General features: G+C 67.0%; 2 protein-coding genes and 1 non-coding gene across 3 annotated transcripts; 2 read left to right on the top strand and 1 right to left on the bottom strand.

The window, feature by feature from the left end:
- The first annotated feature begins 62 nt into the window (after positions 1–62).
- On the top strand, positions 63–8,026 carry GRIN3B (glutamate ionotropic receptor NMDA type subunit 3B). The gene is made up of 9 exons (XM_044254703.1): positions 63–488; positions 1,998–2,593; positions 3,167–4,199; positions 6,088–6,233; positions 6,509–6,624; positions 6,714–6,865; positions 7,174–7,338; positions 7,433–7,488; positions 7,650–8,026. Exons 1-9 carry the CDS (start codon positions 63–65, stop codon positions 8,011–8,013), a joined length of 3,054 nt encoding a protein of 1,017 aa, XP_044110638.1. The 3' UTR covers positions 8,014–8,026.
- A 132-nt stretch (positions 8,027–8,158) lies between these two features.
- Positions 8,159–15,774, bottom strand: TMEM259 (transmembrane protein 259). The gene is made up of 11 exons (XM_044254708.1): positions 15,448–15,774; positions 12,434–12,712; positions 11,664–11,763; positions 10,736–10,846; positions 10,434–10,556; positions 10,248–10,348; positions 10,103–10,160; positions 9,890–9,973; positions 9,675–9,807; positions 9,509–9,608; positions 8,159–9,385 (listed from the first exon to the last, which is right to left on the bottom strand). Exons 1-11 carry the CDS (start codon positions 15,670–15,672, stop codon positions 8,840–8,842), a joined length of 1,860 nt encoding a protein of 619 aa, XP_044110643.1. The 5' UTR covers positions 15,673–15,774; the 3' UTR covers positions 8,159–8,839.
- Positions 15,775–16,168: 394 nt separating this feature from the next.
- Positions 16,169–16,275, top strand: LOC122910953. The gene has a single exon (XR_006385305.1). It is a non-coding gene; the product is annotated as a U6 spliceosomal RNA (small nuclear RNA).
- Positions 16,276–20,409: the final 4,134 nt, after the last annotated feature.

Below are 20,409 nucleotides of genomic sequence, written 5' to 3'. Positions count from 1 at the left end.
CCTCCCGCGCGCCCGCACCCGCACCCGCGGTGCCGCCCCGCCGCGGCGCCGGCAACTTTGGGATGGAGTTTGTGCGGACGCTGTGGCTCTGCCTGGCGCTGGCGCTGGGGCCGGGGCCCGCCGGGGGCCACCCGCAGCCGTGCGGCGTCCTGGCGCGCCTGGGGGGCTCGGTGCGCCTGGGCGCCCTCCTGCCCCGCGCACCCGCCGCCCGCGCCCGCGTCCTCGCCGCCCTGGCCCGGGCCGCCCTGGCGTCGCGGCTGCCGCACAACCTGAGCCTGGAGCTGGCGGCCGCCGCGCCCCCTGCCCGCGACCCCGCCTCGCTGGCCCGCGGCCTGTGCCAGGCGCTGGCGGCCCCGGGCGTGGCGGCCGTGCTGGCCTTCCCGGAGGCGCGGCCCGAGCTGCTGCAGCTGCACTTCCTGGCGGCGGCCACGGAGACCCCCGTGCTCAGCGTGCTGCGGCGGGAGGCGCGCGCGCCCCTCGGGGTCCCGGTACGCGGGGACGCAGGGATCCGGAGGAGGGGAGCGCCGGGACGCCCCTGGGGCGTGGGGACCGGGGGTCCGACGCCAGAGCCGCCGGGGCGCACGGGACCGGATTCCGGACGGCGGAGACAGGAGGCCCCCATCCCCCGCCCCCGGGATGCCCAGGAGCCCAGAGGGAGTCCCCGGGGCGGCTCGCAGGACCCATTTGGACCCCTGGGCCCCGGATGCCCCCCGAGCGAGGGAACCTGAACCAGCGACGGGACCGTGAGATGCTTCTGGACCCGGGATGACGAAACCCGCACGAGGGTCCCTCCGGGGCACGCAACTCCCGTGCAGACCCGTTTCCTGGGCCTCGGTGACGGAGTCTGGCTGGCCACCGTCTGCTAACGGTCGGAGGAGCCCTCGCCATGCGGAGCAGGGTCCCTTGCCCGCCGGAGGGCTTCTCCCCGTTCCCGCCCCCCCACCCCGCCGAGGGCTGGACGGGAAGCAGGTCTCCAGGCTCCATCTCCGGGGCGGGGGTTGGGGGGTGCAGTTCCATCGGCTGCTGGAGGGTGTTCCCAGCCTCCTCCGGGTGGGCTGTCACTCAAACCTCTCCATCCCCCGGAGATGGGGGGGTTCCAGCCCTGGGCCTGGATTGGGGCCTGAATGAGGAGAAGATGGGATAAGGAGGAGAAAAGGGTGACTGACAGGGCTCTGGGTGTCCCCGGGAAAGACCCCCTTCCCTGGACAGCAAGGAGGGGTCCAGGGTAGGGATATGGGGAAGAGTAGGGGCCTCCCTTCAAGCCCACCTTGAAGCCGCCCCCTCCAGGGCTTCCCTCGCTTCGGGGAGGGGGGATGGGGTCCCTAGAGGAGGCCTGGGGTCTCACAAACGCAGCTGTCCCAGTGTCGAGGCCAGCCCCCTGCCCCCCCACCCGACCCTTGCAGGGAAGATGCAGAACCCAAACCCGGGCCTGTGGCGCCCTCTGCTGCCGCCTCCAGGAACTGAGGCTCTGCCGTTGTAACTCCGTCTTTCCGGAAGGATTAAACAGCACCCCAGCCCCCACCTTTGTAAAACCTTAGAGGTCTGGCAAGCTATCTCGTCCTTCGCAGGCTAGAAGCAAATCCAGGAGAACTTTCTGGGTGCCACTGGGCACAGAGAGGCCCTCAAACCCCCGGCTTGCCAGGGAAGTCTGAAGAGAGGGGGGCGATGGAGCTGGGTTTTGAAGGATGTATAGGAGTTGGCTGGCATAGAGGGAGAAAGGGATTCTAGCTGTGAAATGCAAAAAGCGTCAAGGTGGGGCATTACCAGGGTGGCCAGAGCGAGAGAGCAGGCCCTGAGTGTCAAGCCAAGGAGGCTGGGCTTCATGTGGATGGCAGTGGGGAAATAAAGAAGGTTTAGAGCAGGGGTGGGCTGGAGGGGCACGCATGCTGTCCAGTTCTGAAGGGGACGTCTCTTTACTGAACACGTGCTGATGGGTGTGGGAAGGGTATGGTGGGTCCCAGGTCGCCAGCCCTAACTGTGACACACCCCCTTGCCAGAACCCGTTCCACCTACAGCTGGACTGGGCCAGCCCCCTGGAGACGCTGCTGGACGTGGTGGTGGCTCTGCTGCGGGCGCACGCCTGGGAGGAGGCCAGCCTGGTGCTCTGCCGCGTGCGGGACCCTGCTGGCCTGGTGGCCCTCTGGACAGCCCGAGCCGGCAGGGCCCCAAAGCTGGTGCTGGACTTGAGTCGGCCAGACACAGGCGCCAAGGGGCTGCAGGCACGCCTGGCCCCCCTGGGGGCTCCAGCAGGGGGCTCGGCTCCCGCCCCCGCGGCTGTGCTCCTGGGTTGCAGCCCCGCCCGTGCGTGGCAAGTGTTGCAGGCCGTACCCCCCGGCCCTCCCCACTGGCTGCTGGGCACGCCACTGTCGGCCGAGGTCCTGCCCTCCGAGGGCCTGCCTCTGGGGCTGCTGGCCCTGGGCGAGGTGGCCCGGCCGCCGCTGGAGGCCGCTGTTCAGGACGCTGTGGAGCTGGTGGTGCGAGCCCTGGGTCATGCCGCGCGGGTGGAGCCGGAGCGCGCCCTCCTGCCCACCACGGTCAGCTGCAACGACCGGCAGCTGGCCGGGCCCGCGTCCTCCGGCCGCCTCTTGGCGCGGTGAGTGAGGCCCCCGTCGTGTGTGTGCGGTGGGGGGGGGGTTTCCGGGCCCCACATCCACTCGCCTCCGTCTGGGCACCGTGGGAGCATCTGCATGGGATACTTGCTGTATGCCGGGGCCGGCCCCTCCCCAGGAGGCGGTTTATGGCGCAGGCAGACGCAGAGCCGGAGGAAGGGGTCGGGCGAGGGGCTCAGGGTCCTGGGAGAGAAACGTGAAGGGCAGGGGCAGGGGAGGGGTGAGGCTGGCAGGGATGCGTTCCTGCCTGATCCCTCGGGAGCCCTGCAGGGTGGACAGCGTCCCAGCACCAGGTGGCTTCACCCAGGCGTCTCAAGTGGGCGATCGTCGGCTTTGGGCCAGAGACATTGTCACTAGTTCACGACGTGGGTGCCCACGTCGTGGTCAGGGGGCCTGGTGGGGGGGGACACAGCAGCATCCTCCGTGGTCCCCGCCGTGTGCTCAGAGAAGTGACCCCCGTGGGGGTTGAGCTCGGCTGGAGGGCTCCTGACCACCACCCCAGCCCTCTCCAGCCCAGGCTGCCTGACCCTGGCCCCCCGCTGCCCCCCACCCCCCAGGTTCCTGGCCAACACGTCCTTCCGGGGCCGCACGGGACCCGTGTGGGTGAGCCGCTCTTCCCAGGTACACATCTCCCGGTACTTCCGAGTGTGGAGCCTGCGCCAGGACCCGCGGGGTGCCCCGGCCTGGGCCACCGTGGGCAGCTGGCGGGCTGGGCGGCTGGAGTCCGGGCCGGGCGGCGCTGCCGCACAGCCCCCGCCCTCGCCGGGAGCCCGAGCCCGGCCCAAGCTGCGCGTGGTGACGCTGGTGGAGCATCCCTTCGTGTTTGCCCGGGAGCCGGACGAGGACGGGCAGTGCCCCGCGGGGCAGCTGTGCCTGGCCCCCGGCACCAACGACTCGGCCACCCTGGACGCGCTGTTCGCCGCGCTGGCCAACGGCTCGGTGCCCCGCGCCCTGCGCAGGTGCTGCTTCGGCTACTGCATCGACCTCCTGGAGCGCCTGGCGGACGACACGCCCTTCGACTTCGAGCTGTACATCGTGGGGGACGGCAAGTACGGCGCCCTGCGGGACGGCCGCTGGACCGGCCTGGTGGGGGACCTGCTGGCCGGCAGGGCGCACATGGCCGTCACCAGCTTCAGCATCAACTCGGCCCGCTCCCAGGTGCTGGACTTCAGCAGCCCCTTCTTCTCCACCAGCCTGGGTATCATGGTGCGGGCCCGCGACACGGCCTCGCCCATCGGCGCCTTCATGTGGCCGCTGCACTGGTCCATGTGGCTGGGTGTCTTTGCCGCCCTGCACCTCACGGCGCTCTTCCTCACGCTGTACGAGTGGCGCAGCCCCTACGGCCTCACGCCCCGTGGCCGGAACCGGGCCACCGTGTTCTCCTACTCCTCGGCCCTCAACCTCTGCTATGCCATCCTCTTCGGACGCACCGTGTCCAGCAAGACGCCCAAGTGCCCCACGGGACGTCTGCTCATGAACCTGTGGGCCATCTTCTGCCTGCTTGTGCTGTCCAGCTACACGGCCAACCTGGCCGCCGTCATGGTCGGGGACAAGACCTTCCTGGAGCTGTCGGGGATCCATGACCCCAAGGTGGGCGATTATGGGCCCCGGAGGTCCAAGCTGGGGGGTCGCCCGCTCCCCCAGCTCCCATCCCGAGACGCAGACACGTGCAGCTGCCTGCTGCGGAAAACGTTCCTAGAGCGTTTGCTGTGTGCCGGCAGTGGGGGCCCAGCGGGGACAAAACAGGCGAAGGCTGCACACTGCAGGGGAGGTGTCAAGAAGCAAAACAAGCCAGCTGGGTGGTGTGTGAGGTGGCTATCCAGTGTCAGGCAGAAAATAAGGCAGAGTGGGGACACAGGAAGTACTGGGAGGCACATCTTCTCAAATGGGATGAGGGAATCCTCTGGGAGGCAGTGACATTGAAGGGACTTTTCTGTAGATATCAGGGAGGAATGTTGGGAGAGAAAGCACAGCAGGTGCAAAGGCCCTGGGGCAGGAGCAGAGTGGGAGGAGGCACAGGGTACACCCTGCAGGGAGTCCAGAGCAGTTCCTTCTGGGACAGAACTTCCCCCATTCCCTCCTTCACGGCCCTGGAGGGCTATGAGCTGAGCCCAGGTGGGCCCCAGTCTAGGTATTTCTTTTAATGAAACATTTGAAGTATTCTTTTTTTTTTTTTTTAATTTATTTGACAGAGATCACAAGCAGGCAGAGAGGCAGGCAGAGAGAGAGGAAGGAAAGCAGGCTCCCTGCTGAGCAGAGAGCCCGATGCAGGGCTCAATCCCAGGACCCTGAGATCGTGACCTGAGCTGAAGGTAGAGGCTTCAAGCCACTGAGCCACGCAGGCGCCCCATTTGAAACATGGTTGAGTAGGGAGCAATAAGTGCCACGAATGAGCCCATCCTCCAGCTCCAAAATCAACTCCCAGCCAGGTTCCCCCCCAGGACAGCCCCAGCCTCCGGATTCTTTGTCGTTTCACCATGATTATTCTGGAAGGTCTCGCACATCAGGGTCCCCTCTTCCCAGTGCTCTCCCTCCTGCTGCCCACGCTTTGTTCGAATCTGGGTCCTAAACACGCTCCACTGCAGGTCGATTTCCTCCCCAGTTACTGTGCCCCAGAAATTGGTGCTGCAGAAATTTTTTGTCCAGCAGCGGCTCCCACAGTTGGGACCAGGCTGTGTCCTGGGGTGCTTGGCCTGCTCTGCGGCACCCCAGGCCCCACATCCTTTGTAAAGGGGTCATGAAACCTAGACCCAATGGTGTCTGGTGGGCTGGCCACTCACCACCTTCACAAATTAACCGGCTGCAAGTGCTCGGTGGCCACTTGAGAACAGCGCAAGTCCAGAACGTTCTAGACGGCATTGATCCAGAGGCTGCCATTCAGGTCTGGCATTTTTGGGGTGCTGTAGCCACATCCGGAGGCCTGGGTCAGTGTACCCGCTCACTCACCCGTTAGGAGTTTGCAGGACTGCGCGGGGAGGACAGGGTAAAGAGGACTGTCCCCGGAGGGCTGGGGGGCTGAGCGGTGGGCGGGTTCCGGGACGCTCGGGAGAGAACAGGGAGTACAGGGTCAACTTGACTGGGGCAGGAAGACCCAGGAGGCCAGGTGTAGGGGTCCGCTGGGGACAGAGTCCCGTGAGAGCCCAGGAGAGCCGTGGTGGGAAGGGGAGGAGATCTGGGGTTCAGGGCCAGGTCTGCGAGGAGATGGACACGTGGGCGTTTAGAACAGCGGCTCTCACCCAGCGACCCTGCCCCCGGGGGACAGTGGGCCCCGTCGGGTGACCCCAAGACTGGGGAGCTCCTGGCGTCGAGTGGGTGGGGCAGGGCTGCTGCCGGACCCCGCGGAGCCCAGAGAAGCCCCCAGGAGGTCGCGCCCCAGTCGGGCGGCAGCGGGAGAAGCTGGGGGAGAGCCGGGGGAGGGGGGTGCACGGAGCGGCCGGCCGGGCGAGCGCCGGGGCCGACGCGCTGCCCCACCCCGCAGCTGCACCACCCGTCCCAGGGCTTCCGCGTGGGCACCGTGTGGGAGAGCAGCGCCGAGGCCTACATCAAGAAGAGCTTCCCCGACCTGCACGCGCACATGCGGCGCCACAGCGCGCCCACCACGCCGCACGGCGTCGCCATGCTCACGTGAGGCCCAGCGGCGGGCGGGGCGCGGCGGCCGGGCAGGACGCGGGGGCGGGGCCGGGCGTCTGGGTGGGCGGGGCACCTGGGGCGGGGCGGGGCCGACGGCAGGACGCGGGGGGCCGCCGCCCTGGTGGGCGGGGCGGGGCCGCCGGCAGGACGTAGGGGGCGGGGCCGACGGGCAGGATGCGGGGGGCGGGGCCGACGGGCAGGATGCGGGGGCGGGGTGGGGCACCTAAGGCGAGGCGCGGCCTCTCCCCCACTGCGCGACCCCCCCGCAGGAGCGACCCCCCCAAGCTCAACGCCTTCATCATGGACAAGTCGCTCCTGGACTACGAGGTCTCCATCGACGCCGACTGTAAACTGCTGACCGTGGGCAAGCCTTTCGCCATGGAGGGTGAGGGGCCTCCAGGACCGGTGGCCCTGGGGCGGCTCCTCTGGGGCTGTGTCCAGCTTGGCCCCAACCCAACCCCTGGCCTCCCCCAGGCTACGGCATCGGACTCCCTCAGAACTCGCCGCTCACCTCCAACCTGTCCGAGTTCATCAGCCGCTACAAGTCCTCCGGCTTCATCGACTTGCTGCACGACAAGTGGTACCGGATGGTTCCTTGTGGGAAGCGCGTCCTCGCCGGTACAGAGGTGGGGAGGGCCGGGGACCGGGGCTAGGCACGGGGCGGGGGGCCCTGGGCCTGCATGGGCCTCAAGTGAGGTGGTCAAGCTCGCTGCCCAGAATCGTGCACAGCGGCTTCTACGAAAGCCCAGCTCCAGCGCTCCCCCGGCCACCTGGCCGCCCGCCCACCCCCTCCCCGACGCGCAAGGCCAGCCTCCCAATCCGGCTCCGCAGCCCCAGGCTCCTCTCGCGGCGGGCCTGGGTCCCGCCCCCCGCCAGGGCTCCGCGCGGGTCCGGGCCGGCCCGTGAAGGGCTTCCGCCCACGTGTCCCCCCCAGACGCTGCAGGTGGGCATCGACCACTTCTCGGGACTCTTCGTGCTGCTCTGCCTGGGGCTGGGCAGCGCTCTGCTCAGCTGCCTGGGCGAGCACGTCTTCTACCACCTGGTGCTCCCGCGCATCCGCAGGGGCAAGAAGCTGCAGTACTGGCTGCACACGAGCCAGGTGAGCGACCGGAGGCGCGAGCCGGGGGTGGAGGGTGGGGGTGGGGTGGGGCGGGCAGCATCCCCTGACCCCGACAGAGCCTCTGGGCTTGCAGAGAATCCACCGCGCCCTCAACACAGAGCCGCCAGGAGCCGAAGAGCCAGGCCCCAGGTAAAGGGCCCCGTCCCCTCCCAACCGCTGCGACCTCTGCGACCCCAGCCCTCCCGCGCGGGACAGGGCCGCTCCGTTGCCCCGAGACCCTGACCCCAGGAGCAAAGTGGGCGTGCGCGCCGGGGGTTACGGACCCAGCCCCTAACATCGCACGTCCCCAGGGCTCTGGAGGACCAGCAGCAGGACGCACCGGCAGCGTCTGCGGGCGCGGCGAGCTGGACCCGGGTGCGCCGGGCAGTGGCGAGGGAGCGTCGCGTGCGCTTCCTGCTGGAGCCCGCAGAAGCCGCCGCGGCGCCTGACTCGGAGGCGGCGGGGCGGCCAGAGGGCCCGGTCTGGCTGTGTTCCAACGGCCGCCTACCAGCTGTGCTGCCCTCGGGCCCTCCCGGTCCCGGCGAGCTGCAGGAGCTGGAGCAGCGCATTGAGAGCGCGCGGGAGCGGCTCCGCCAGGCTCTGGCGCGGCGAGGCGAGCTGCTGGCCCAGCTGGGGGACGGGGACCGGCCTCTGCGCCTGCTCCGAAGCACCTGAAGGCGCTAGACGACACGGGGAACGCACCCCCTGCCCGGCGCAGGCGCCCCCTCCCCCGGCCCCGCCCGAGCGGCCCCCACCCCAGAGCCTGCGCAAGCCCCGCCCCAAGCCCGCGGCACCTCCCCGCCCGCGCACAGACGCTCCGGCCGCTGTGAACAGTTTATTCTATATACAAACACAATTTTGTACACTGCATTAAATAGAATGGAATGAGCGCTCTCTGCATTCCTCACCGAGTGATTTCGTCTGGCCACCAGCCCTGTCCCACTCCCACCCCAGCAGGGCTGGAGCCCCGCGCCCGGCCACCGCCCTCCATGTTGGCTTCTGTGCGCGGCATCCCCGAGCCCGAGGCGCGAGCTCTGCCCTCCCGGGACCCCAGCCCTGGCACACACACCTGGGGTCAGGGGCCGTGGAAAAGGCACTGAGCATGAGGAGCACCAGCGGAGCGGACCGGGACCGCGAGGGTGGCCCCCGCCGGCGTTCACCTTGTTGGAGACCTGCCCAGCTCTACTTCTGAGGGACAGCTCACTTCACAGGGTTCACCAGCCCTTTCAGGAACCTTCCATGGAGCCCCCCCCCCACTTTGGCCTGCCGCGATTCACAGGCTGAGGGGCCCACCACTAGCAGCAGGGACAGGCCTCCAGCAGGCCCCACACTAGGGAAGAGAAGCCCCCCTCTGGGCAAACCCGATGACCCTGACACCAGCCAAGGCAGGCTGGGCCACCCCAAGAACCCCCCGGGACAGCCTCCCTGATACGAGGGCGCCAGCCAGGTGGTACCCAGTGGGCCTACATGGCCAGGGAGGGGGCGGTCAGTTGCCCAAGGCTCAGGAACCGACCTCTGGGGATGGGTCCACTGGGGCTGTGGGGGTGGGGGTGGGCCCACTCACCCCGGCAGCTGGGGGCGCTGTGTCACGTGCCAGGGAGTCGCTGGAAGGGGCACTGTCCTGGGGGACTCGGGGGAGGCCCCCACCAGGGCTCAGCGGACCAGTGGGCCGCCGCTCCAGGAGGGAGGCACTGAGGCCAGACAGGAAGGAGGCGTCTGTGATCATGGCGGCCGTCTCTGCCATCCAGCCCAGGTCCCCGCTGGCTGCCGCGGCCACCGAAGCTGCTGCAGCCACCAGAGAGCTGGGCGCCTCAGCCACAGGACCGGGGCCCCCACTACTGGCCGGCATGCTAGGGCCCAGGGCGGGCGGTTGGCCAGCAGGGTCGGGGGTGGCGGCCGGGGTGCCCCCGTTGTTGTTCAGGTCATCGGGGAGCGCCGTGGGGGCTCCGGCGCCCAGCGGTGGGGTCTGCAGAAGCATCTCTTGGATTCGGATCTGCTGCAGGATGGCAGGCAGCTCGTAGTGGTGGAAGAAGTAGATCATGGAATGCTGGGGGCGGGGCGGGGGGGGGGGGGGGCTCTGGGTCAGGCCGGCAGCCGGAGCCGGAAGCCCGGCCCCCGTGGACCCAGTATAGGCCAGATGCCCCCATGGAGAGCGGGGCAAGCTCCTCACCTGGATGAAGAGCCAGGAAGTGACCAGGGCCAGGCTGCTGTACTGGCCGTTGAAGCGGTAGTGGTAGGCGTAGAAGGCGAAATGGTACAGGTAGAAGAACCTGCGGGGGGCACAATGAGCCGCCGCCCGCTGCCCGCCGCCCCGCCCCCCAGGACTGGGTGCTCACCGCAGCCAGTGCCTCTTGCTGGTGTTTGTGTGGCAGCAGATGGCGTCGTACTGGTCGGCCAGCCAGACGATGAGGATGATGTAGAAGGCCGTGGTGGTGTCGTTGAAAAACTCAGACATGATGGCCTCCATCCCTGTGGGGAGGCTGGCGGTTGGGCGGGCGGGCGGGGGGGCGGCGGGCCGGGGCCAGGAGGGACAGGGGGAAGAGGTCCTCACCTACGAGGGCCAGGATGACCGTGAGCAGGGGCGCGGCGGGGAAGGCAATGGCCATGTTCATCTCCAGCATCTGCAGCAGATCCACTGCGGGCAAAAAGCGGCGGGCGGGCAGACCAGGTGAGGTGCCCGGTGGTTGGGCGAGGTGGGCAGGGGGCCTTGGGGGCCGGGGGCGGAGCCCAGCCCTCCCACACACCGGCGGGCAGGGAGACTCACCAATGAAGACAAAAATCTGGTGGTGGGAGTATCTGAGCAGCATGGACACGCTGAGGGTCTGCGAGCAAGGGCGGCCGGATGTCGCCGGATGTCTCAGGGAGCACCTCCCCCGCACGCCCGCCCGGCCCCAGCCCCCCGCACTCACGAAGATGACCATGATGACGAAGGCGGCCAGGTAGGACGTGCGGGCCATCCACATGCTCACGAACCGGTAGTGCTCCCCGGACACCACATTGCGCAGGAAGCCTGCCCAGAGGTAGGGGGGCGGCCGTGAGCGCCCGCCCAGCTGCCGCGCTGCACCCCACCCCACCCCGTGCCCGGCCCATCGAACCCTTGTTCTCCTCGTTCTCGGCTAGGCCCTTGACGCTGGACATAAGGATGTCGTCGTAGCCCAGGAACTCGGCCAGCAGCAGGCGGCTGAAGCGGTCCCCGAAGCACTGGTCCCGGGAGGGGTCTGCGGGCGGGCACACGACAGCGTGAGCAGCAGGACCCCCACCCTAGTGACGCCGTGACCCGGACACCCGAGATGCCGCAGAGGAAGCTTCTTGCGGCCGGAAAGTGGACCCGGCGCCCGGACCCAAGTGCTTCTGGGAGCCCCCGAGAACCCCCTGCCTCACCCCAGGGGACACTGACCCAGAGTGACCACCATGACGGGGATGCTGAGCCGCTGCCGCGTGGCCTGGGACAGCCGCAGGAAGCCGTACTCCAGCGAGTACTCCACGACATACTCGTCCTGCGGCCACACTGTGGGGACAAGGCCCATGAGCCGTGGTCCAGCCATCTCCCCTGAGGGGCTGGGCGACCACTCTCGGCGGGCTCCGGGGAGCGAGGGGGTGGGTCAGGGCCCCATGACCCCCACCCAGAGAGTCCCTGAGAAGGAAACCAGTTACTGGGGCTCCACGGCATCCGCCCCACCCTGCAGGCTGCTAACAGGTGGGCAAAGTGATGCAGGGCGGCCACTCGGCCCGTGGGCCCTCTGCACGGAGGATGGCCCCAGGGCACGACCCCTTGAAGTGATACGCTGCGCACGCCTGATCAGCCCAAGATATGGGTACTTCTTTCTTTCTTTTTTTTTTTTTTCACGATTTTATTTACTCAACAGAAAGAGACAGTGAGCAAGGGAACACGAGCAGGACCCGACGTGGGGCTCACTCCCAGGACCCCGGGATCACGACCTGAGCCAAAGGCAGACGCTTAATGCCTGAGCCACCTATTTTTAATTTTTTTTTAAGATTTTATTTTCCAAGAAATCTCTGCCCGGGGCACCCAGGTGGCTTAATCAGTTAAGCATCTGCCTTTGACTCAGGTCATGATCTTGGCGTCCTGGAATCAAGCCCCGCGCTTGGCGGGGGATCTGCTTGTCGCGCTCCCTCTGGCCCTCCTCCTGCTTGTGTGTGTGCTTGTTCTCACTCGCTCCCTCAGACTGATAAATAAAAATCTCGGAAAAAAAAAAGAGAGAAAGAAGGAAAGAAATCTCAACACTCAGCACGGGGCTCGAACTCACAACCCCAAAGTCTAGTCACCCGCTCCCCACTGGGCCAACCGGGGGCCTGCGGTGTACCTTTTGTGGGTGTCTCTGGGAAGGGGAGCTCCTGGCTGTCATTCGGGGCCTCAGCACTGCCCGGTGGCTTCAACACCTTGGGCTCAATGTCCAGCTCGAACTGCGGGTGGCCGAGAGGAAGGGCATCAGCAGCGGCCTGGCCCACGGTCCCAGCTCATCTGCTGACCAAGGACACACACTCCGCCCCGGCTGCTGTGACCTCTAGCCTCCGCTGGGACACCCCCACCTCCAGGGCTGGAAGGTCTCTGACCTGTAAGCTCCTACAGGCCCCCAGCCCAACACCACGCTCCCCTAGGGGCCATCTGGAAGGAAGGGTGAGCATCCTGAAGCAGGGAATGCCTGACTGGGTCCTCACCAGCCACAGGACCCTAGTCCCTAACTGCTTCAGCAGGTCCTCCTCTCGGGGCCATGGCCTCGCCCACACCCCCCGGAGCCTTGCTCGCTCCAGCAGCCACTGCCCGTCTCCAGGCACAGGGCATTCCCCAGTCCCCCCGATCCAGGACAGCCAGGACCAGCTTCTAGCTCTCGACCCAGTGCCTCCAAGGGCCTCCTTCTCCCTGCTTTCTGCCCTTGGTGCCCCTGGAAATGGGCTGATCCCTTTCCAGTAAGGGCTGGGAAACGGCCCAAGGCCTCAAGTCTGCCCAGCGCCACCCCGCCCCCAAGGCCACACAGGAGCAGGCAGGAGTAGGCCGGCACAGGGAGGCCCCCCTCCCCCAGGTGAATCGCAGCTTGCCAGGTGCCCCCAAGCGCAGCACACCCGGCCAGCTCACCTTGATGGACGTGTTCCCAAACATGTCCACGGCCAGCTCCTCCTCCTCGTCCTCCTCAGGCTCCGGGCTGCCCGGCTCTACGGCCAGGCCGGGAAAGCTGCCGCGGCGGCCGCCGTCACAGAACTGCAGGAAGACGGGGGCGCGGCTGGAGTTCTGCTGCACCTCGACCCGCAGGATGCCCTCCCGCGGCCACTTGTCCCGCACGTGCTCCAGGCAGTTGATGGGGGAGCGAGAGAAGACGATGTGGATGTAGGCCAGGACGAAGAGGACGAACAGCGCCTGCGGTGGGGGGTGCGGGAGAAGGTCAGTGCGGAGGCCCAGGCACCGCGACGGCCCTACTCTGCAGGGGCCCCAAGTCCCAGGATGGCCCCAAGGGAGCAGGGATGCCACCTGGCCTTGGGGGGCGGGGATCAGACTCAGCTCACCCAGCAGCCTCCAGCTCTGCCCTTGTCCTCACCAGCCCAACCCAGCACCCTTGTACCCCTCCCAGGATGGCAGGTCCCCATCTGTAAAATGGGATCCTCCTGGCAGGGCTGGGTGGGCTGAGGGCTGCTGCTCAGCCCCCAGTGACCTGCCCCGAGTCAGCACGGACTGCCCCACGAAGTCACCGCCTCGGGCTGCCCTGAAGCAGGAGCGTTAATGGGGCCGCCATCCCCTGGAGCCCACCCCTCATGAAGGTCTGATGGCTGCACTTCTAATGGGGCCTTTGGATCCTGCGTCTTGGGCGACACGCCATGTACTACCCACGACCCGCACCCCTGGGAAAAGGGCCCAGCTGGCCTAATGGGACTCCCACCACTGCTCTGGGGAAAGCGGGTGTCCAGCGGCGGGGACACCAGGAGCCCTGCACGTGCTGCCAGTGCCGCGGGGGACCGCCTGCCTCACACACTGGGCAGCAGAGCCCAGACACCCACCCACCCGGCCGGGGGCTGCGAGCTGACAGGACATATAGCCCAGCGCCCACACAGGCTGCTGTAATCCACAGCCCCCCAATCTCTGCCATTCCATGTGACCCCATGCACCCAGCCCCACTGTTCCTGCTGACCTGCCAGCCCCAGTGCCTTTGCACATGCACTTCTGGTTGCCTCCACCGAGGGCTGAGTCTGCTTGATCTCACAGACCCTGCCTGCTTCACCCCATAGCCTGCTCTCTCCCTCCCTCCTGCTCTGGCCTCTCAATGCCGTGTCAGAGAAGCAGGCAGGACGTGGCACAGAGAATGTGTTCAGGGACTCCCGTGTCACAGCAGGGATCCTGGGGCACTCCACACATTTATCACACATCACAGTGAGCCCAAGGATCACCTCCATACTTCAGAGAGGGGAGGGAGTGGTAAAGGCACAGAACATCAGAGCCCCTGTCACCAGGCAGGCAACGCTCAGTGGCTGCAGGGTCAGGCTGCCCAAGGTTCAGAGTCCAACCGGACAGGCGGGAGCACCTAGTGCCCGCTGCTCCAGGACTGGGGAGGTCCTGGTCTGGCCTTGATGCCAAGAAAACCAGCAGAGGTGGAAGCCAAGGCTGCCGGAACGTGGGCCCCAGCCACTGCCTCTTGTTCCCCCCGAGTCTGGCCCACTGGAGGAACTGGGGGGTCTGGGCTGTCTCATGGCTGTGCGCTTAGCTCAACAGCGCCCACAGGAAGAGACAGCTGTGAGAAAGTCCACGAAGGGCCCCCCATCTCTGCAGCAAGGGCACCGGGAGCTGGGAAGGCAGCAAGCAGAGAGGGGAGCTTTCTGGACTTGCGGCAACGTCAGCCCTCACCGTGCAGATGAACCAAGCGAAGGACACCAGGGGTCGGGCAGGTTCACGAGGTTCACGAGGTTCACGAGGCCTCAGGGTTTAGCCCACAGACCCCTGGGCCACAGAGAAGAGCTCGGGAGCCCGAGCGCCTCGCAGGACACCTGCTGACCTACGCCGCGGACATCCGGACGCCAGGCTGGCCCAGACACAGGACCCGCTCCGCACTCAGAAAGCAGCAGGCAGAACGGAAACGCCCAGGACCCGCTCCCAAGAGCCTGAGCCCCTGATCGTCGTCTGGGGGAGGCAGCACTTCCTCCACCCAGCGAGTCACGTCGCACACTCAGGAGCCCCAGGAAGGGACCCCGCGCTGGGAACCCTCCACAGGGGCCCGTGATGCTCTGGGGGGCTGTGGGGAGGAAGCAGCCTCCCGCGGTCTCCAGACGAGGGACCAGCGGACCTCCCGTCGGCTGTGGCAGGCCACGTCTGGGCTCCTTCCACCAGACCCCAAGGTGCCTCCGGCTCCTGCCCAGCGGCCTGGCCGGCACCCCAGGGGCCTCGAAGGCCAGCACCAGCCCCCCCCGCCCCGCCCCAGACGAGTGGCGAGCTCCGCATCTCCAGCCCCAGCGTGGGAGCGCTCCGCTGAGATACCCAATGGCCAGCGCCCAGCCCGCTGGCCACAGCGTAGGGACCCAGAGCGCTCTCTGACGAGAGGCAGCGGTCATCGCGGCGAGACCCTCCCCAGAAGGCCCCGGGCGGTCCAGGCGTCCGGGACGACACTCCCCTGCTCCCCGGGGAAGTGGCTTCGCACAAGGCCCCTGGCCGGGGCGGCAGAGCCGCGGTGACGCTGACCGAACGCGGGGAGCCGTCCTCAGCTCGGTCACGACCCCGAGGCTCCGTGCAGGCGGCGCGCGGAAGGCCCCACGGAAGGGGCGCGCCGCGAGGCAGGAGCAGGCGAAGACGGAAACGCGGAGCGGCCGCCAGCGCAGGAAGGCGGCAGGGGTGTGTCCCGCGCAGGGGCGAGCGCGGAGCGCGGCCGGCCCGGGGCCAGGGCAGAGCCGAGGACCGCGGGCGGCGCGGTCAGGGGCGCGGCGCTGCGGGGAGACCCCCGGCAGGTCGGAGCCGCGCCCGCGGGCCCCCGCCTCCGCGGGGAGGGGGGAGGGTCCGGCGGGGGGGGGGGCAGGCCACGGGCGCGGGGGCGCCCGCTCGGGGTCAGAGGTCGCACACCTGGGAGGAGGGTCCGGCCGCTGGGGTCAAGGGTCAGGGGTCGGGCCCTCGGTCACCTTGAGCAGCACGAAGAACTCGAAGAGCCGGCGGAAGGCGGGCGGGAAGAGCCGCGAATAGGTGACAGCCATCTTGAAGAAGAGCGCGTGGAAGAGCCGGTCGCGCACGTTGATGAGCGGGTTGGGGTTGAGGTTGGGGGTGCGAGGCCCGCGCGCGGGGACCGGGCCGCCGCCGCCGCCGTTGGGCCCAGGCCCCGGAGCCCCGGGCGCCGCGTGCTCCGACATGCCGCCCACCGTCGCGCCCTAGCGGCCCGCGGGTCCCCGAAGGCACCTCCCGGCCGCCATCGGCCGTCCTCGCCGCGGCCGCGCTGCTCACCGACGCCCGGGTGCCGCCGCCGCCATCTTCCACCTCCGCGGCCCGCTGACGCCAGCGAGTCGCCGCGGCGGCCAGAGCGGCTTCCCTGCGCTCGCAGGGAACGCTGGGATGGCGGCGGCCGGCCCTGGGCGGCCAGGGGCGGGGCTGCGTCTAGTCCGGGTCTTTTGCATGTTATCCCCCACAAGCCTTCGCGGCGCTAAAGTGCGCATGGGAGATTAAGTTAGTTAACATTTGAGAGTTTTAGCGATCAGAGACATCCAAAGCAAGCGTGATAGTAGGAGAGAGTCGTTTACACGGAACCCTAAGGGGAAAAAAGCACGGCGCGTGCATTTCTAGCAGCGCGACCTAACTGTAAAGTCGCTTTATTTTTGAACTTTAAATAGCTCTGTGGAGGCGCTCTCTCCCGTGCTCGCTTCGGCAGCACATATACTAAAATTGGAACGATACAGAGAAGATTAGCATGGCCCCTGCGCAAGGATGACACGCAAATTCGTGAAGCGTTCCATATTTTTGCGTCGGAGCACGGCTCCCCGCGAAGGCGGACGACCACGAGCCCCGCGAAGGCGGACGACCACGAGCCCCGCGGGGCGCCTGCTGCGTGCGCGAGAGGAGAGCGCGGCTTCAGGGCCACTTTCCGTCGCCTCTGGGTCTCCCTTCCCGCAAGTACCCGACTTTCCCCGAGAACGGGTCGCTCAGGAGGGTCCCCTGCTTCCCGGCACCGCAGACCCCCGTGCAGCGGCCACACGCTGCGGTGTGCCCGCCCCCGCCGCCCCCGCGGCGCACAGCCCGGGCGCGCTCCCCGTGCGCCCTCCTGGAGGCGTGGCGGAGGCCTCCCGAGCGCCGCGCAAACACCGCGGGGAGCCTTCCCGGGCGCCTGCTGCGCCGCAGCAGGAGTGAGGAGGGCGGGCGGCGGGGGGACCCGGGGTGAGGACGCCCGAGCGGCTGCCCTGGCAAAGCAGGGTGGACCCCAGGCCTGCTGCCAACGGGGAAGGCGGCTCCCGGGGGCCCGGGGCCCGAGCCCGCTCTGGGAGACGGCAGTGGGGCCGCGGCCCCGGGAGCCTGGTTCCCGCGCTCCGTGCGCGCGCGGGTCCCCGATGGGAGCCTCCACCCACGCGCGGGGCAGGCGCGGTCTCTGCGACCTCCGGGTGGGGGGAGGGTGCGCAGGGATGCCGGAAGCTCCAGCTGCCCCAGGAAGCGGAGAGAACCTTCCAGATCCGCCGTCCGGCTCTGCGATCCCGGGAGCCGCGTGCCTGGAGCCGGCCGCGCGGACGGGGTCCTCCCGTTCCACCCGCGAAGGAGGCGGAGTTCCTTCTCCTCTGTTCCCCCGAGTGCCCTGCACTGGGCCTGGCACAGGGCTCCGTGAGTGCTCGCTGCCGGAATTACTGCCTCACGCCCGAGCCACGCGTCCCGCGCAGAGGGAGGAAAACCGTCCCAGCAAGAGGCTGGCAGGTGTCGTGGGAGCCGGAGCGCAGACGCAGCCTAGCCCGGTTCCCGGCGCGACGCGGGCCGCAGTGCGTGTGGCCTCCTGTGCCTTGTGCGGAAGCGGGCACCTGTGGCTGAGGCGCGCCTAGAGCGCACTGCCACGTCGCAGGAACTCGGGGCCACCAAAGCAAGGGACACGTCCCCACGTATCCACACCGCAAGGCCAGCCGACTGCAGTCGTCCAGCGGCTGGCCTCCTCGGAAAGCCGCTGTCACGAAGAAAGAAAAGTGGCCAGGAAGAGCTCCAAGTGTCAATCCAAAGTGCTAGGGAAGGACGTTTCTGGGGACAATCGGGGAAGTGAGAAGGTGAGCGGGTGTCCCAGGGTGCTGTGGATACTGCTGCAGGGGCGTCAGGGCCATGCTGGTGGCCGGCGGCCGGGGTGGGGGGCAGGAAGCCGGCCTGGGGCAGATTGAGAGTTCATTGGGGGTTCAGGAAGACTCACGAGAAGCTGACCCTAGAACAGGAGGGAGGGCGGAGAAGGAGCCAGGAGGATGGGGCATCTGCAGAGGTCACGGCCAGGGCAAAGGACCTGAGACAGGCCGTGGGCACGGTGCAGAGTTCACCCGGCACTGGGCACATCTCCATTGAGGGGGCCGCTGGGAGCGTGGCCCGTTTTGAGCAGGAAGGCTCCTGACCTGGGCTCACAGGTACCCCCTCTCCCTCCTCCCAGATGCTATTGTTACTATTACTGTTTTGCGTCGTCTGCACTAGGCTTATGTCCTGAGATGACTGTTTGCAGAGAGCAAGGGGAGCCCCCCAGGAGGCACCCAAAGGGGGCCCCACCTGGGGTCCTGCCCTAACCCCCCAGGGTCCCACTCAGAGAGCTCAGACACTGAGGGGATGGGGTTGCCCAGGAGGGGGCTGCGGGGAAGGGCCCTTGCCACACCTGTAGTCCCCATGCCCAGCCGCCAAGACCCCGGGCCCAGCCCCCAACCTAGTAAGGCTGAGATTCTGGGGGGTCCTGTCACCCCAGGTCCTCCAGCCGTGGCCTCTTGATCACCAAGGCCCCAGCCCAGAGTACTTGGACACCCGACACCACCTTCTCCATGAGCCCCGCAGTCTCCCGGGGGCTCAGTCCTGGGAGGATGAGTGAGTCCCCGGGGGACACGGGCAGAGGGCAGCTACAGAGACCCAGTCTCCTTGCCAGGTTTTCTTTTTTTTTTTTAAGATTTTATTTATTTATTTGACAGAGAGAGAGATCACAAGCAGGCGGAGAGTCAGGCAGAGAGAGAGAGAGAGAAAAGCAGGCTCCTGCCAAGCAAAGAGCCCGATGCGGGGCTTGATCCCAGGACACTGAGAACATGACCTGAGCCGAAGGCAGCGGCCCAATCCACTGAGCCACCCAGGCGCCCCTCCTTGCCAGGTTTTCAACGGAGGCCAAAGTTCCTAAGAAATTTGCGTGTGTTGACTGGACAACCCGTATCTCAGATCGGCCTGTGCTGCTGGGACCGCAGCAGATTAACCCACTTCACGCTGACAGCAAAGCCAGGGGCTGTGAGGAGCTTTCCAGACGGGGCGAGGGGGCGCAGTTGTGTACAACTTACTCTGAACAGGAAAACACACACCCCCAAGTTGTTCCAAATGTGTGCAGAGGTTTTGCAAAATCTGAATTTGACTTTAAGCCAGGATTGATTAAAATCTAATGAAGGGAAGCCTGGGCCCCCTCCGGTGTACCGACATTCTTGGAGGGCTTGCTGCGGGGCGGCCACAGAGCTGCCGGCGACCACCCCCCCCGCCCCCCCCCGTCCCGGTGGACAGCGCGCGGGGAGCTCTGCCTGCCCCCACCCCGGCCTCAGAACACAGGCAGCCACTGCCCTGCGAACATGCTTGCCTGAGTGGGCACAGGCAGGGGTCACAACCAGCCTCTCTGTCCCAGAGTCTCCAGTGCAGGTGGTGTCCCCAGAGCCACGGAGGCTCCCTGGACAAGCATCAGAGGCTGGGCGTGCCAAGGAGATCCGGCAGCCACAGACCGCCACGGGCTGGGGCAGGAGCCCGGGCCACGCTTGACTGCTGACAGCCACAGGCTGCCATTCACCGTGCCACGGGTCCCGCTGACTCCCAGGCCCCAGCAGACCCCGCAAGGACTCCAGCCGGCCCCCCTCCTGGCCTCCCTGCTGCTCCAGGGTCCCATCGGCCTCACAGCTCCCCACCTAGATCCCAACAAACCACACTATCCCCACACTCAGAGCCAGACCGGCTCATTGTGGACTCCCCGCTGCGTGCTGCTTCCTCGTTTTACAGACAAGGAAACTGAGGCCCAAGGGACTCCTCCAAGACCAGCGGCTAGAACTTGAACCCTGAAGAAAAGCTCTTCAGATAGATGGAATGGCGGATGAGCGGCAGAGAGGTAGCAGATATCTAGGGAGTGGGGACTGGGGAGATGCGCTTCCCAGGGAAGGGGCAGGGGAGGGGTGAGTTGTTGCTGAGCCCTCACAGAGCCCAATGAGCGGCTTGTCAAATGTGTCCGACTCCTACTCATGCTTTAAAACCCCACTTCCCACGCCCCTCCTATATGCAGCTTTCCTTGGCGCCTCTGGTGGAGCCACCACGTCCCCTCCAGTGTCCTCCATCCCTCCTTCAGACTCTTGTGTCCTGTACTTGCTCCTGTGGGACAGGGGTGGGAGTCTGTGCCGGGCTCTGTCTTTCCAGGAACGGGAAGGGCCGGTGCTAAGGTCTGTGACCAGCATTTCCGAGCAAGGGACTGACCCGGAAGCGATGTCAGAGAGCAGTGAGTGGTTGTGTCCGTGGATGAATGAATGAATTACTGAACGAGTAAATTCATGTTTTCTGTCATTTATTTATTAACTTATTGATTTATCTGTACACGCACACACCACCTGTTGAGCAGCACGTGTGTGCCTGGCTTGGAAGACTCCACAGCCTCTGCTCTAGCCCCAGGACGCCTGGACGTGGAGTCCCTGTTCTACTGCTTCCTGTTCCCTGTCCTTCCAGGGTGGGAGATTCAAAGCCCTTTCTCATCCCAACGCCCCTCCCCTGATCCGTCCCATCGAGCTCTACGTGCTTCCAGCGCTGGCAGTCTCTTCAGGGCTTCGCACCCTTTGTTCTGCCAGGAGCACCGTCCCTTCTGGACTGGCAAACTCCTACTCCAACGTCAAAGCCCCAGCTCCCGCCGCCCCTGCTTTGAGAAGCCTGCCCCAGGTCCC

The sequence above is a fragment of the Neovison vison genome, chromosome 6, assembly GCF_020171115.1.
Source record: "Neovison vison isolate M4711 chromosome 6, ASM_NN_V1, whole genome shotgun sequence".
Taxonomy (NCBI): Eukaryota; Metazoa; Chordata; class Mammalia; order Carnivora; family Mustelidae; genus Neogale; species Neogale vison.
The sequence above is the reverse complement of the archived record's forward strand: the minus strand, read 5'-3'. Positions and strand labels throughout refer to the sequence as shown.

What these genes read in the sequence shown, in the direction of transcription:
- GRIN3B (XM_044254703.1), top strand. Translation starts at nt 63, where the DNA reads ATGGAGTTTGTGCGGACGCTGTGGCTCTGCCTGGCGCTGGCGCTGGGG. An exon ending in GCGCGCCCCTCGGGGTCCCG is followed by an intron (nt 489 to 1,997) that starts GTACGCGGGGAC and finishes CCCCCTTGCCAG; the next exon opens with AACCCGTTCCACCTACAGCT. An exon ending in GCCGAAGAGCCAGGCCCCAG is followed by an intron (nt 7,489 to 7,649) that starts GTAAAGGGCCCC and finishes GCACGTCCCCAG; the next exon opens with GGCTCTGGAGGACCAGCAGC.
- TMEM259 (XM_044254708.1), bottom strand. Translation starts at nt 15,672, where the DNA reads ATGTCGGAGCACGCGGCGCCCGGGGCTCCGGGGCCTGGGCCCAACGGC. An exon ending in CGTCATGGTGGTCACTCTGG is followed by an intron (nt 10,557 to 10,735) that starts GTCAGTGTCCCC and finishes GCCCGCCCGCAG; the next exon opens with ACCCCTCCCGGGACCAGTGC. An exon ending in GGTCATCCTGGCCCTCGTAG is followed by an intron (nt 9,808 to 9,889) that starts GTGAGGACCTCT and finishes GCCTCCCCACAG; the next exon opens with GGATGGAGGCCATCATGTCT.